The sequence below is a fragment of the Bos javanicus genome, chromosome 28, assembly GCF_032452875.1.
Source record: "Bos javanicus breed banteng chromosome 28, ARS-OSU_banteng_1.0, whole genome shotgun sequence".
NCBI classification, from domain to species: Eukaryota; Metazoa; Chordata; class Mammalia; order Artiodactyla; family Bovidae; genus Bos; species Bos javanicus.
Genome location: NC_083895.1, coordinates 45,996,798 through 46,013,529, shown reverse-complemented (window position 1 = coordinate 46,013,529; position 16,732 = coordinate 45,996,798). Strand labels below are relative to the sequence as shown.

The 16,732-nt window shown below is 41.3% G+C and overlaps 1 protein-coding gene and 1 pseudogene across 1 annotated transcript; both read right to left on the bottom strand.

The window, feature by feature from the left end:
- Window positions 1-3,670: 3,670 nt before the first annotated feature.
- LOC133240632 (olfactory receptor 6C2-like) lies at window positions 3,671-4,636 on the bottom strand. Its single transcript, XM_061405784.1, has one exon. It carries the CDS (start codon window positions 4,634-4,636, stop codon window positions 3,671-3,673), a length of 966 nt encoding a protein of 321 aa, XP_061261768.1.
- Window positions 4,637-12,691: 8,055 nt separating this feature from the next.
- Window positions 12,692-13,696, bottom strand: LOC133240694 (olfactory receptor 6C74-like; annotated as a pseudogene).
- Window positions 13,697-16,732: the final 3,036 nt, after the last annotated feature.

Sequence of the window (16,732 nt, the reverse complement as noted above, 5' to 3'; positions counted from 1 at the left end):
AAAGAGGACTTAAATTTTTTTTAAAAAATTTAAAAAAAAAAGAAAGAATGATCGTAAAAATAGTAAAAATATATCGAGGACTTTCTCTGGTTTTGTTGTGAGTATTGTGGGTTCAGCTCATTTTTGGCTAGTTCCTTGGTCCGACTTTTATTTCTCAAGATCTATAGGCCCCTTCCTATGTAGTCAGTAGTAACCACAGGGTTTTAATCTATTGCCTGTAGCTTCCAAGGCGGTTCCCTCTGTTATAGCTTCTTCTGTTTGCTGGACTCTTCAGTGTCTGGTTTCCGCCCTGACACAAAGGGGACGGTGGAGGACACTTTTTTTTTTCTTTTTAGGCTCACTTGTTCAGTCGTGCTGTGGGGAGGGAGGGAGGGATGCTGCAAACAAGTAACACTGGCGTGTGCTCGCATTGCCTCAGCCACACTGGGTCTGCCCCCGCTCATGGCGCGTGTAGCCTCCCTGCCCACGCTGCTCAGGCTCTAGGTTGTTCTGCCAGGAGCCATCCGAGGCAGGCCCTGGGCTGCCTGCACCTCCCAGGTCCAAGCTGCTCAGGTTCAGGCACTCAGGTAGTCCTCAGAGGTGCAGACTTGGTTGGGCCTGCGTTTTGTGCCCTTCCCAGGTCCGAGCAGCTCAGGTGATGAGGTGTTTAGCGAGCGTGATTGCTGTGACTTATCACCTCCCCGCCGCTCAGTTATCTAGGTGTACAACCGGCGCACCTTCTCAGGGAGATGTTGACCGTCCAGACCCCCCAAGAAGTTTTAGTTAGCAAAGAAGCCTGCTTACAGTTTTATAGATAATGTCTCTCTGGGGCTGCGATTGCCCCCTTCTGGCTCTGGCTGCATGTCACCGGAGGGGGAAGGTCTGCAGCAGGCTATCTCTGTTCAGTCCTTTGTTCGGTGCTCGGGCCTGGCGGTGTCTTAGGTTAGGGCTGGCTTTTCGCGTGATAGATATCCCACAGTCTGGTTTGCTAGCCCAGATTATTTCGCTCAGATAGCGCTCAGGGTTTTCAGGCCAGGTCCTTACTCTAAGCGATGCAGCCCGCGCCGTGCCTCCCTGCCCAGCCCCCTCTTGCTAATGGCGTGTGCAGGCATCTGCGCTGCTTCTCCGCTGGGGGAGTTACCATAGGGCTCGCAATCTGCGAGTTTTAATTGTTTATTTATTTTTTCTCCCTGTTATGTTGCCCTCTGTGCTTCCAAAGCTCAGCACAGATTCGGCAGTGAGAAGGTTTCCTGATGTTTGGAAACTTCTCTTTTTAAGACTCCCTTCCCGGGACGGAACTCCATCCCTCCCTCTTTTGTCTCTTTTTTTGTCTTTTATATTTTTTCCTACCTCCTTTCGAAGACTTGGGTTGCTTTTCTGGGTGCCTGATGTCCTCTGCCGGCATTCAGAAGTTGTTTTGTGGAATTTACTCGGCTTTTAAATGCTCTTTTGATGAATTTGTGGGGGAGAAAGTGTTCTCCCTGTACTACTCCTCTGTCATCTTGGCTCCTCCTCGGATAATTTTTCAACAAATGGTAATGGATCAATTATACATTCACAGGCAAAAGAAAACTCCAGTCTAAGCCTGACAGCTTATACAAATACTAACCCAAAATGGATTACAGACAAACTTAAAACACAAAAATATTTTTTTTAGGAAATATAAGAGGAAATTTTTGGAATCTAGAACTAGGCAGCACTTAGACTTGATATCAAAAGTATGATCTATAAGATGAAAAACTGGTGAATTAGACCACATCAACTCTGTGAAGACTGGTAGAAATGGCTCTTTTATCTAATGCACAGAACTCTCAGGAGTTCCCTACCTTTAGATCAGGCTCAAAAATTACCCAGCTAATTTCTACTTTGGAGAAAGGAGTGACACAGACATACCTGTCCTTGGAAAACCATAGGACTGCTTATAATCAAACTGTTCCCAAGCTTAAAAATCTAAATCACTGAACACTCTTTTGACAGTCTAAAATTCTTCCTGATGAGATTATGCCTTAAATATAATTTTTTTTTCTCAGAACAAGCTAAAAGGAAGATATGCCCTCAACTCAGACATACTTAGAGTTCTAGCAGGCCATGCACACGCAGTCAGATGTGCCTGAACCTGATCTCCATTGGGGCCAAGTGTCTTCTGATGGGAGTCACTGCCTCAGTGAACCTGTAAACACGATAACTGACTCCACTTTAATCCACTTGTTAGATATTAATGCACTCGTTTTCCTTTTAAAGTTTTCTAAGTTTGAGTTCTATTAGTTTTTTCTACCTAAAATGTCAACCAGAATTTACCTTAACAGGGAAGACATGTTAAGGGAAGCAGCTCCCACACCTTAAGATCCCACTAAGGAGAAAATACCTCTTGGATGGGAAGAAAGCATTTGCTACTGGGATCATGCCTTTCAACAAACGGTTGAATCCAGACCTTGGCAACATCAGTTAGAGAAAAATAAGCGCACAGGTTTAAACTTGCTTACCTTGATTGTCCTCTCTCTCCTGTAATAGGGCAGGGGACCACCCAGGATTGTAGCCCAAGGGTTCTACAGAGAATGCAGGTCCATGCGTTTCCCCAGTTGTTCCCCTCTGATCTTCAGGCTTTAACAAGTTCTGCCAACCATAGGAACTAGACTTATTTAGTAACTACATATGTCATTAACGTTACCACTTTTTATTTCCTTTTCATCCAGGGTAGATTTTAACCAAACATCCACAATTATTATGCTAGGAAATCCGATAAAACACTCTCCCAGTTGCCGGTATAAATAATAAAGTTACAGAAATATGAAAAAAAATGTGCTTTTGTCTGTGTTTTAAGAAGTTAAAGAAAATTTTAATAATGTTTTATACAGCCAAAGATGATACACTAAAGAGCTCATCTTAACCACCTGGAGATACACCGAGTTGTTACAACACTAACATCAGTAGACCCAGAGAAGAAGAACCAGTGAGCATACAGCAGATTCATTTAAATAAACAAATTCAGTTAATGAAGAAACATTAATTTGCGCTATGACTTCTCATAGTTTTCAGAAACAAATTTGTTTCTTAAAATTCTAACCTAAATATCTAATGGTAAAGAACAGTGCTATCTATTTTTCATAGGTATCAGAAAATTAAAGCATCAGAATGTATCATGAACATTTATTAAATCTGATTGGCAACACTTGAATTATTACCTTAAAGATATTGTATCTTATGATTTATGTATAATAGTTGCTCCATAAATGTTGTTTGGTTTGAATTCATCTAAGACCAGTCAGAAAATCAAGGACGATATCATCAGAGAAACATAGAGAACAAATGAAATTTTCAAATAAAGGAACAAGGCTTCACAGGTGGCCCAGTGGGAAAGACTCTGCATTCCAATGCAGGAGACTCAGGAGACACAGGTGTGATCCCTGGGTTGGGATGCCATGGAGGAGGAAATGGCAACTTACTCCAGTATTCTTGCCCAGGAGATCCCATGGACAGATGAGCCTGGTGGGCTACAGTACGTGGGGTCACAAACAACATGACTGAGCAACTGAGCATAGGCACAAGATTGAACTGCAGAATAAAGACAGTACCCATCCAGCTTAAAAGTAGCACAAGATAGATTGCCATATGGAGAACTTCTCGAGAACAGACTTTGCCAATGGTGGAAACTGAACTGGAGGATCAAGAGGATCCACTTAGCCTCCGAACTCTACTTCTGCCACCTCACCCTAGACAGTGTGTCCCTCAGAGCCTGGTGGACCTGCTTGTTCCTCAGGGTGTAGATGACCGGGTTCAGCACTGGGGTCACCACCGTGTTCACAAGGGTGGCCTCCTTGTTGGAGTCCAGCCTGTCCACCTGCTTTGGGTCCACATAAATAAACACACAGCTGCCGTACATCAGGGAGAGGACAATGAGGTGAGAGGAGCAGGTGGAGAAAGCTTTCTGTCGCTCCTTGGCTGATGGGAGTCGCAGGATTGTGACGACTATGTTGCTGTAGGCAGTGATGGTTACAATGAGGGATAGTAGAATGATAAACGAAGTAACAAAGAAGAAATACGTTTCAACAGAGCTGGTGTCAGAGCAGGAGAGATGAATTAAGGAGCCAAGGTCACAGAAGAAATGAGAGATGATATTGGGGCCACAGAATGATAACTGGGAAACTCTGAGCATCAGACCAGTGAAGAAGATGAAGGACAAGAAATAGCACAAGAAAATCAGAAGGAAACTAACCCTCAGGTTCATGATGGATGCATAGTGCAGAGGCTTGCAGATGGCCAGGTATCGATCTAATGACATCACTGCCATGAGAAAGAAAGTTCCTGCACCAATAAATAAAAAGAAGAAGGCTTGTGTGAGGCAAGCAGGAAAGGGAATTGTTTGCCTTCCTGAAAGGAAGATGGACAGCAGTTTAGGAATGACTGTGGTGATGAAACAGCATTCGCAGAAGGAGAAAGTGCTCAGCAAAACATACATTGGCGTCTGGAGGCGGTGGTCAGCCCAGGTGATGAGGATTATGACTGTGTTTCCCATGATAGAGGCCAGGTATGTGAGCAGGTGCACCAGGAAGAGGAGGCCCCCCAAGTGCTGGGCAGCAGGAAACGCCTCCAGAACGAACTCCTGGACGGTGGACTCATTTTTCACCCCCACAGTTCTCTCTGTGTCTCTGACTGTCATCATTCTCTGCCTAATCTGTGAAGCAGAAAATACTATCACTGAAGAATAAAGAATTTAAATGATAGCAACTTTAAAAAAACTAAAATAAAATAAAAACACTGCTTTCAGGTATATTTGTGAAGGAGGGATCATTTTATATTTTGAAACTACTTTACAATAAATGACAAATATTTTACTATTATAACATTACTATATTATTTATAAGTTATTTTTGAATGGTAAAAAAGATTTGTTTTTATATTTTATAATAATTTTTAATGTGTCACTTAACTTTTTTGGAAAATAATATCTGTGAATCATAGTACACAAGGTAAACAATGCAAAATGAAACCTCTTGCAGACGCATACACAGCAGTTAAGAGTGGAGGCTGTCATCCTGCAGAAAATATTTTTCATGGGGTCACAGTGGTAATTTCTATGTTTCAGGGATGCCATGCAATGTAGGAAGCCTCCTGACTTTAACTCTTCAGTAACAGAAGGTGTGAGAGAGCTGTTTTCTTACTACCAGGTTCCAAATCAGGTATTTTCCTGAAGTCTGTTCAGCCTGAGTTCTTTCTTCAAGACCTGTGTGTGCTAGTGGTAAAGAACCCATCTGCCAATGCAGAAGACATAAGAGATACAGGTTCGATTCCTGGGTCAAGAAGATTCCCTGGAGAAGGGCACAACAATCTACTCCAGTATTCTTGGCTGGAGAATCCCATGGACAGAGGAGGTGGGGGCGGGTGGCGGTGGGAGGGGGGGCAGTTGGGCTACAGCCCATAGGGTCACAAAGAGTCGGACATGGCTAAAGCAACATTGTACGCATACACACACCAGCACTACCAGTGTGAACAGTAAAGCTAGTACGTTATAGTATCATAACCACACAGCTTGTGGGTTTAAGAGAAACCATACCTAAAACTGGAGGTGGGGAGAAACGGTCTCATGACTTGGTTGTTCAAATCCAATGAATACACATTCAATGGGTGGATCAAATCCCCTCACACTGTGCCAGCCTAGCAGAATGGCAGTTCTTCATTCTGCCACTCAACTATTTCATAGATTACTCTTCAACGTTCCTTTTTCTGGGAATAATTGTTTACATTGGAAGTATTTCATGTGGCAGAATTAAACCTGTATTTCCATTGCAATCACTAGAGTAACATTCTATTTTTATTAAAAAAAAAAAAATGACAGTGCCCAACTAGAAGCCGAGTAAGCCAAGTATATTGAAACAATCTGGGCATCTGGGCATCTCCTGCAAATCAGTGCTCTAGTAAATAAGAAATCATAATTTGATTGTATTTTATTTAATTCCTTTTGGCCAAACTATTACTTTACCTATGTATGGTCCACATTAGAAGCTTAAACATAAGGCTCTGGTTAAAACATCTGACCTTTTAGATTGCAAGTTAGTCCCGTGGTCAAGTACTCACCATGAAGCAGCTCATGGAAAACAGTGTTTCTTTCACAATGTGCTTCTCTCTCTTCTTAAAACAAACCAGGATCTTTCTCCTAGGTTAACGGAAAGTGGGAAAAACACTTGGTTGAGATATACTTTTCATTGACCTAATAAAAAAAATTAATGGATGCCTTACGTCCTAAATTAGTATGAAATTGTTAAGGTTCAATTTAAAAATAGAAAAGCTTCAAACTCTGGAGGATTAAGGGGCAGTTTTTCCATGGCAATCTGACTGATAAATTCTGGACCATGAAGACAACACAAGTTGCCCCAGTCATGTGCTAGCACTTTCTGCATTTCTGTTTGGAATACCTGGACATGATTATTTCCATTCTACAGTGCATCCTGAACAACAAATGTGGTTGGTTGTGCATCCATCCCAGAAGAGAGTCAAAAAGAAGAGACAACAAAGGTCAGTTTCCTTATTTAATGACCCTGTTATCAGTCACTTTTCCATCAACCAGTCACCCCAACTCATATAGGGAAGGATCACAGCAGTCATAAGCAAGAACACATTCAAATGCCCTTATGGTATAATTATCACAGGCTTATTTACCATCACCAGTGAGGATGCATTGGGCCCAATGGACACATCTTTGGAGCTTTCAAATTCATTAGAAGAGGGTTTTTTTTTTTTTTTTAAATGGAATAGGAACTAAAATCACAACAGAGTCCCAGGGGGCATTTAATTGCTTCATATTTGGCAATGGGAAGTTCCAGGCTACATGTATCATAACTGCCCTTTCGCTGCATATGGTAACACACCACTGTCATTCCCAGCAGGCTGCACAGTCCTCCGTGCATGTCTCAAAGGCAGGTTTTGCACAACCGCCCTGCTGTTGTTTAGTCACTAAGTTGTGTCGACTCTTTTGTGACCCAGAGACCGTAGTCTGCCAGGCCCCTCTGTCCATGGGATTTCTCATGGATGAGAATACTGGAGTGGGTTGTCATTTTCTTCTCCAGGGGATCTTCCTGACCCAGGGAATTGGAAAATTTATCAAATAGAGTTATAAAGTTTAAAAATCACAAATTACATGTATTAAAAAAGGCTTAAACAACAGAAACTCTTTTTTACATTTGAATTACTTTGCCTTTTTCTTTTTAACCTGATATTTTATTTATTGAATTATTACTTGCATTTGATAAAATACACAAAATTTAATTGTACAGATCAATAATTTGTGTATGTAACAGTCATGTAACCTCTATTGAAATCAAGCAATGACATTTTTCCATCTCATTTCATAAGTTCGCTTTTTCCCTTTTCCAATCAATAACCCACACCAAAGAAATACACTGATTTCATCATGAAAATTTACTTTTGCCAGTTTATTGAAAATCATAGAAATCCAAAATAGCATGTATTCCTCTGTCTGCCTTTTTCCCTCAACATGTCTGTAGGAATTACCCCTGCTGTTTAGGTGGATGATTTACTCTTTTATATTGTTTTGTAGTAGTCCATTGTACAGGTATACGCCAGAGCTTTCCATTCCTCCACGGAAGGGCATTTGCATCCTTTCTGGTTCAGGGCTACCATGAATAAAGCTGCTATGAATATTCTTGTAAAAGTCTTTTTGAAGACATAGCATTCATTTCTCCTGAATATATAACTTGGAGTAAAAGTATTGAATTAATTATAGGACAGGTCTTAACACCTGTAAAACAGTTTCCAAAACTGGATTTAAGCTCTCAGCAGCAATGCATGAGAATTTAAGGTGCTCCACTTTCTCACCAACACTTAGTCTCTAAGTCATTTAATTGGTGCACTTCTGTAAATTCATTCAGCCACTATGGAAAACAATATGGAGGTTCCTCAAAAAACTAAAAATAGAACTAACATACGATAGAGCAACCGACCTCTGATTATATACCCAAAGTAAATGAAAACCGAATACGGGAGAGATATTGGCACTCCTATGTTTATTGCACTATTATTCAAAATAGCCATCACATAGATTCAACCTAAGTTTCTGCTAGGGATGAACTGGTAAAGAAGATGTGAAATATATGTATATACATGCATATACAATGGAATATTATTCAATTATGAGGGAATGGAAATCCCATTTGTGCCAACATTGATGGACGACCTTCGTGACATCATGCCAAGTCAGAGAAAGACAAATACTGTATGATATTACTTATATGTAGAATCTAAAAAAGGTGAACTCATAAAAATTAGAGTTAAATAGTGGTTGCTGAGGGGTAGGGGAGGGAATGTAGGAGAGATTTTGTTTAAGGGCACAAACTTGCAACTAGTAGATAAATAAGTCCTGGAAATCTAACATATTGATTATAAAAAGAAATATTGCATTATAAATATCAAACGTGCTAAGAGATTATATCTCATTTATTCTGACCAAAAGAAAAGAAATGATTACACGACATGATCAAGATCTTATTTAATGCTACCATGGCAATCATATTGCATTCATACATGTACATATCAACACTTGACCACATTAAACATATATAATATCAAATATAGTTCAACTTTTATTTTTATTATTTTTTTAAATTTATTTTTAAATATAAATTTATTTATTTTAATTGGAGGTTAATTACTTTACAGTATTGTATTGGTTTTGCCATACACAGTGAAGTAAGCCAGAAAGAAAAACACCAATACAGTATACTAATGCATATATATGGAATTTAGAAAGATGGTGTGATAATCCTGTATGTGAGACAGCAAAAGAGACACAGATGTACAGAACAGTCTTTTGGACTCTGTGGGAGAGGGATAGTGGGGGACGATTTGGGGGAATGGCATTGAAATTTGTATAATATCAAATATAGTTCAACTTTTAAAAACTGGAGACATTCTAGTAGTATTTCATCTTGATTTACATTTTCCTAATGACTACTTATGATGAACACTTCTTTTATATACTTGTGACAAATAGAAATCCTTTTCTGTGAAGTGCCTGTTAAAAAGTCTTGCTCGTTTTTAATTGTCAGGGCTTTTATTCATTTGGGTTTGCTTTTTTACCCCAAAGATTATATATTCTACATACTTGTCATGACAGGACTGAGAATATTTTACCCCAGTTGTGAATTGCTTTTTTTTTTTTAACAAAAAAAAACTTTAATTGTACAAGTTTGCCTGATTCCGCTCTTAATGCTACTTTCTGCCAATGACTGAAAATTGTCTTTCTAGTGCATCAGCTTTTGATATCAGAAGGTGAAATGACACATTTAAGCTTTGGGTGATTTTCAATGTAGAAATCATATGAGTTTTTTTTAAAAAAGACAAAGAATATATCCAAAGCAATGATGAAAGGGAAGGAGCAATGAGAAATTCCAGGAGCTTAAATTCTTGAAGATTAAATGTTCAATTTTCTATAGCAGCAATTTCAAGTAGATCTTTGTAGTTGTATGGTACATGCGTGCTCAGTCGCGCCCAGCTCTTTGCAACCCCATATAGCCTGCCAAGTTCCTCTATCCATAGGATTTCTCAGGTAAGAATACTGGTGTGGATTGCCAGTTCCTACTCCAGGGGATCTTTCTGACTCAGGGATGGAACCCACGTCTCTGGCATCTCCTGCATGGGCAGGGGGATTTTTTACCACTGCACCACCTAGGAGCCTTGAAGTTGTGCAGGAAGGTTTTAAGTTGCCAAGCAAAGTATTCTTTATAAAGCTCTTGCTAATTTCTAGTTTTTGTACATTGTTAACAGTGAATGTGAACTCTATAGGGCATCCTAGGTGCCTGCAACACAGAAGACACGGTTGGATCCCTGGGTCAGGAAGATCCCTTGGGGAAGGAAATGGCAACCCACTCCAGTATTCTTGCCTGGAGAATTCCATGGACAGAGGAATTTGGTGGGCTACAGTCCAGGGGGTTGCAAAGAGTCAGACACCACTTAGCAACTGAGCACTCACACAGGTGAACTCCAGAATATCAGATATTAAATTTGTTTAAAACTATTGGGTCTGAACTGCTTCCATTCCTTTCAAGTATCCTCTCTCCCCCAACAGCACAAGCATTCATAACCTGCGGTGGCGCTGCGTCGTGAAGCAGGTGGGGCCAGAGCCGTTGCTACACTCCGTTAGGGTGCATTCCAGGGTGACCAGGTAAAACAGGCCAGCCACCCAGGCAGTTTCAGTCTGCCCTCTACACCCCGTTTTGTGTGCACGCACGCACGTGCTCACTCCTCATAAGTGAAGCCCAGCCTTCCCACACCCCTCCTTTCAGTCTCACCAGTCCTCTTACCCCCCGGGGTTCCCATCTTCATGTGTCAGACCCCAGGGCAGCGACACTCATGTAGCTTGAACTCCTAGCCCCCCAGAGAGGTCCTCTGCCCTTGTAATCTCCCTTCTTCACTGAGCCCCCTTCCAGAGGCACAGATCCCTCCCAACGAAACACCACGTGGCTCTGTCTGACAGCCTTGGTTCCGCAGCAGGCTTTCTGTCAGTCTCCAGCTGTTAGCAGTTTTCAGTGAGCATTGTTCTGCATGTACATGTATTTTTGATCGACTCATGGAGGGAGGTAAAGTTTTGCATTCTCCTGCTCTGCCATCTTGATCGTGCTCCCCATACTTCACTGTTGATTTTTTTTTTCATTGTTGATTTTTGTCATTAAAAATATTTATTCAAAGATGTTGCATTTCAAAGCAAACACAAGGTTCGTAAGAAAACATCTAACTGTACCTTTTCTCACGTAGTGTTACGTGGTATTTTGTACACTCTAGGGTAATTATGACTAATTTCCTTTGAAGATGTTACAAGGACAGAATAGGTTAGGGAGGACATATTTTACACAATTTTCATTACAGTTCATGCAGTTCATTCATTGTTAATTTGACACTTTTATGCTTTCTGCAACAACCAGTGAACTTCCTCAGACACATATACATTCAGCATCTACCCAACTGAATTCTAAGAGTTGAAATTCCAAAATATACAAATACCTCATACAGCTCAATATCAAAAAAACAGACCACCCAATCAATAAATTGTCAGAAGACCTAAGTACACATTTCTCCAAAGAAGACATCCAGATAGCTAACAAGCACATGAAAAGATGCTCAACATCACTTATTAATAGACAAATGCAAATCAAAACTTCAATAAGGTGGAACCAGTCAGAATGGCCATCATCAAAAGTCTACAAATCTTTGAGATTGGGTTCCCAAGTGCCTGAGAAGGGAAACAGGTAGATAGTTAGATATGAGCAGGGTATCAAAAGGGGGCAAAGAATTGGCCCTAAAAATAAAGAGGGAGGAATGTGGTGAGCCAAGGACGGGAGAGCAGATAAAACCGAGGAGCGTCTTGGAATGCAGGAACGGAAAACCGACCCTTATCATCCTTCCCTCCCCCACATTGTAACTATAATGGAACAGTGTAACCTGTCTCCCCTCCTACCCCAGAGGGAGAAGGTATTTGCCCTACTCTCCCCCACCCAGTATACACGCCTCATCCAATCAGCAAATGACCCACAAGACCCCCACTTTAATAAACTTTATTTCCCTCTCAAAAAAAATTTTACAAATAATAAATGCTAGAGAGAGTGTGGAGAAAAGGAATCCTCCTACACTGTTGGTGAGAATGTAAACTGGTAAAGCCACTATAGAGAACAGTATAAAGGTTCCTTAAAAAACTAAAATAAAGTTGCCATATAATCCAGCAATCCCATCTCTGGGCATATAACTGGAAAAGACAAAAACTCTATTTTGAAAAGATACATGCACCCCAATGTTCGCAGCAGTCCCGTCTACAATAGCCAAGACATGGAAGAAATCTAAGTGTCCATCAATAGATAAATGGATACAGAAGATATGGTGGATGGGTGTGTGATGAAATATTATTCAGCCATAAAAAGATTGAAATAATGCCATTTGCGGCAACGTGGATGGACCTACTTCAAACTAAATGAATTAAGTCAGACAGAGAAAAACAAATACCATATAATAGCACTTATGTATGGAAACATAAACAATTATACAAATGAACTTACTTATGAAACAGAAACAGACTCACAGGCATAGAAAACAAACTTATGGCTACATTTAATTAATGGAAAGTGGGGGAATCAGGAGTTTAGGATTAACAGATTTATACTACTATATGTAAAATAGATCAACAATAAGGTCCAACGATATGGTAAAAGTAACTATATTCAGTAATTTATAATAACCTATAATCAATCCTGAATATTCATTGGAAAGACTGAGGCTGAAGCTGAAGTTCCAGTACTTTGGCCACCTGATTTGAAGAATGGACTCATTGGAAAAGACCCTGATACTGGGAAAGACTGAAAGGAGAAGGGATGGCAGAGGATGAGATGGTTGGATGGCATCACTGACTCAGTGGACATGAGTTTGAGTAAACTCTGGGAGTTGGTGATGGACAGGGAAGCCTGGTGTGCTGCAGTTCATGGGATCACAAAGAGTCGGACATGACTGAGTGACTGAACTGAACTGAACAGAACCTATAATGGAAAAGAATCTGAATATATATATGTCTGAATCGCTTTGCTGTACACCAGAAACTAACACAACATTATGATTCAACTATACTTCACTTAAAGAGAAACTAGTCAACATTTTCCAAATAGACATACAAGTAAATAGTCAGTACATGAAAATGTGCTCAAAATCACTAATGAAAACAATTCAAACATCATTAAGAGAAATGCAAATCAAAACCACAATGAGCTATCACTTCACACTTCCAAGACAGTGTGACTTTTTTGCTTGATAATTTCACTCTGCTTACGGTCTCCCTCAGAGCCTGGCGGGTCTGCTTGTTCCTCAGAGTGTAGGTGACAGGGTTCAGCAGTGGAGTCACCACCATGTTCACAAGGGCAGCCTCCTTGTTGGAGTCCAGCCTGTTCACCTGCTTCTGTTTCACATATATAAACACACAGCTGCCGTACGTCAGAGGAAGGACAATGAGGTGAGAAGAGCAGGTGGAGAAAGCTTTCTGTTGCTCCTTGGCTGATGGGAGTCCAATAATTGTGATGACTATGTTCTGCATGCAGTGATTTTATGATGAGGGGAGTCAAAAGGACACACAAAGCAAGGACAAGGAGCAGTGTTTCAACAGACCTGCTGTCAGAGCAGGAGAGATGGATCAGGGGCCGAGGTCACAGAAGAAGTGAGGTATGACATGGGGGCCACAGAAGGATAACTGGGACACCATCACCACCAGACCAGCAATGAGAGTGAAACCCAAAGCCGAGCAGGCTGTGACCAGGAGGCAGCAAGCCCTCAGGTTCATGATGGTCATGTAATGAAGAGGCTTGAAAATGGCCAGGTACTGATCCAGAGACATCACTGCTATGAGGAGGAAGCCTGCTGCTCCCAGAAATACAAAGACACAGGCTTGCCTGAAACAGGCAGGAAAGGAAATCGTTTGCTTGCCTAAAAGAAAGATGACCAGCAACTTAGGAATAACAGCACTTATGACAAGACTCAGTGAGGGAGAAAATGCTGAGGAGAAAGTGCACAGGTGTCTGTAGCTTGGCGTCAGCACAGGTGACAGGCACCATGGCCGCAGTGCCTGCGATGGACACCAGGTGTGCTGGCAGGCGCAGGAGGACGAGGGCCTTTCCCAGGTGCTGGCAGCAGGGAAGCCCTCCAAAGTGAATTCTTGGACACCTCTCCCATTCTTCATTTCCAGAGGCTTTTCCCCCACAGTATCATCACCTGCTGCTCTTAATCTAGAATAAAGATATTACAACAAGCAAAAATAGTCTTAGGGGAGCATGGGATCAATTATCTGACTCCTCCAGAAGGTAACTGGGCAGATAGCAGACTCCTGCAGAGAGTTGTTCTTGAACTAGTAGGACTCAAGTTCAATACTATTTCAACACTGAGTTCTAATCCTGGAGACATGGGTCATCTTTGAAAAGTTAGTTAAATTTCCAAAATTTCGCTTTCATTTTCTGTAAGATGAAGATGTAAGGACCTATTTGTTCCTGCTCCTGTGATGATGAAGTTAAAATAAGCATGTAACTTACTTGACATGTCACATCAGTGTTATCTTTGTGTTCCTCAAAGTCTAATTATAATATTAGGGTCATTAATATACTCTTAAATACAGCACAACCAGTAGACAGGGTTATTTACATTTGAACATTTATAAAATAAATCATTGTGTTTTACATTATTATCAGTTTATAAGTGAACTTAACAGTGATATTATTAATATTCCTTTTGACTATCCATTCAAAAATATACAATAAATTCTATGGTCCAAATCAACACCATCACCACTATCATTTATGAGGACTTTATGAATGTCTGTTACTTTGCTATTCATCAAGATTCAGTCCTTCTACTATTGTTCACCATAATGAAGAGTGTTAGCTAGATAGTCCCAAGCCTTTCTCCAAAAGGAGACAATGAGGCTTAGAGAAATTCCAGAGAAGTTAAGTCACATAGCTGAGACTGCAGTTAGATCTGCCAGCATCCAAAGCTCCTGTTAGTTCCAAATGCTGTGACAAAATATCTTTCAATAGGAAGAAATACATTGTTGATTATCTCTCAGACTTACGTGAAAGTTTAGCTTTATTTTTTTCTACCCTTCCATTAACATCTTTTCATGAAATGTGATGTGCTTAGTTGCTCAGTCATGTCTGACTTATTGTGACCCCATGACTGCAGCCCCCCAGGCTCCTTTGTCCATGTCATTCTCCAGGCAAGAATACTGGAGTGGGTTGCCATGCCCTCCTCCAGGGGATCTTTCCAATCCAGGGATCGAACCCAGGTCTCCTGCATTGCAGGCAGATTCTTTACTGTCTGAGCCACTAGGGAAGCCCTTTTCATGAAATACAAACCTGTGATACAACACAGGCCTTAGAGATATTCTCCTTTAGCATAACCATTTTACAGAAGACACTGGAGACCAGAGACACTGGGGGTTGCTCAACAACATAATATAAGTTATAAATCCAGGAATCACTCCAATCTTCCGAGGCTCCATGCTGGCAGGTAAGAGATATGGGGAATGACAGTAGTTCATAAAATTAGCCCAACAGGAACAATATTCTAGAACTTGGCACCTGCCTCCTACTCACTCTTACACCAAAGCTCAATGAACATTTTTCTTTCTCTTCAGTCCTCTTAATAAAACACTTTTCCTAAGATAATAGTGTTTGACTCTAGCATCTCAATACTAAGCCGAAGGTCTGCAGTGTGGAGTGTCAGTGTGTGTGTGTGTGTGTGTGTGTGTGTGTGTGTGACTAGCCTGCCTTGGGCCAAGCTCTCTGAAGCGATGCTTATGCAACCAAACTGCTCACCTCAGAACGACACTCAAGGTGCCTCTGCTTCTGTCCCAGTTACAGCAGTCCCTGTTACAGCTGGCCACTGTTTCTGACACAGGCACGCACAAGTGTTTTCATGGGGAACAGGGCATTCTCCTCCAAGAGTTAATCTCTTCCAAGAAATCAAGAGATCTCTCTGGGGTAGGAAAAAGGATCAGAAAAGGAAACACACTGGTCACAGTCTGTTGTCTTCAAATGGGGTGACTGTACATCCCATGCTCCCAGTGCTCCTGGATGACAGAGCCCTGGGTCCAGAGGCAGAATTTTTCATACCACAAAGCTTCTTCTCAACGTTGACCTCTGAAACCCCAGAAAGGAGCAGACAGAATAAAGCAATCACAATTCACTGTCCCCATTCTTGGTGAAAATTTGGTTCCAGGACTACTTAGGGTTCTGATGAAAGTTCAGACTCTGCCTCCCCCAGTTGGTAATAGCCTAGCCAACTCTGATGCTGGGTGGGATTGGGGGCAGGAGGAGAAGGGGACAACAGAGGATGAGATGGCTGGATGGCATCACCAAACTCGATGGTGAGTTTGAGTGAACTCCGGGAGTTGGTGATGGACAGGGAGGCCTGGTGTGCTCTGGTTCACATGGTTGCAAAGAGTCAGACATTGCTGGAGTCCAGCTCCAGCAGCCAGGGAATCAGCCTGAATGGGTGAGGGGGGTCGGTGGGGGATGATGTAGCCTCTGAGTCAAAGTACGGGACTACATGTTTATTTCAAGCTTCAGGTTTTCTTTTATACTTTGACAAAAGCATTAGGTCAGAGGTTTGACATTTTTACTTTCCCCCACCCAGATTGTCTCCAGAAATCACGGTTGCCCTAGAAACAGAGTTTCTGCTTCAGTGATTCTCTCAGAATCAGCTTTACTATTATCTACTTCCTCTTATGTGTCCTATACTTAGCTTCTGATTAACTCATGCTACATTCCTCAGTTTATTTCTTATCTTTCTAAATCCTCTTTGCCCCTAGCATCTTAAGATCACTATCTCCTAAAAAGGCTTCTAGCTATTCTTAATTATTCCTTAACCCTAAGCTCAGCAAACTTCTTTTGCCATAAACATTCCCCTCACAAACAGGTCTCAGATAACAATCCTTCCCATGGCCTCAAGCTATGGCCTGCAGGCTCATCCTGCAATATTCTTTGTAAAGATCCTTGAACAAATGTCAATGGTTACTTTATAGATTATTTTCTGGGCACAACTACAGAAGGCTTTGTGCTTTCTCATGCTCCTCTCAAGAACAATAAGCACCTTAACATTCTTTCCAGCCAACTCAACCGAAGAAAGGAAAAAACAAGTCAGAATCACAAGAGCTAACTCCTTCATCCCGGGACTGTGCCTGTGGGATGAGGAGACGGGGTTGAGGCTGTGCCTCCACTTTGTC

What these genes read in the sequence shown, in the direction of transcription:
- LOC133240632 (XM_061405784.1), bottom strand. Translation starts at nt 4,636, where the DNA reads ATGACAGTCAGAGACACAGAGAGAACTGTGGGGGTGAAAAATGAGTCC.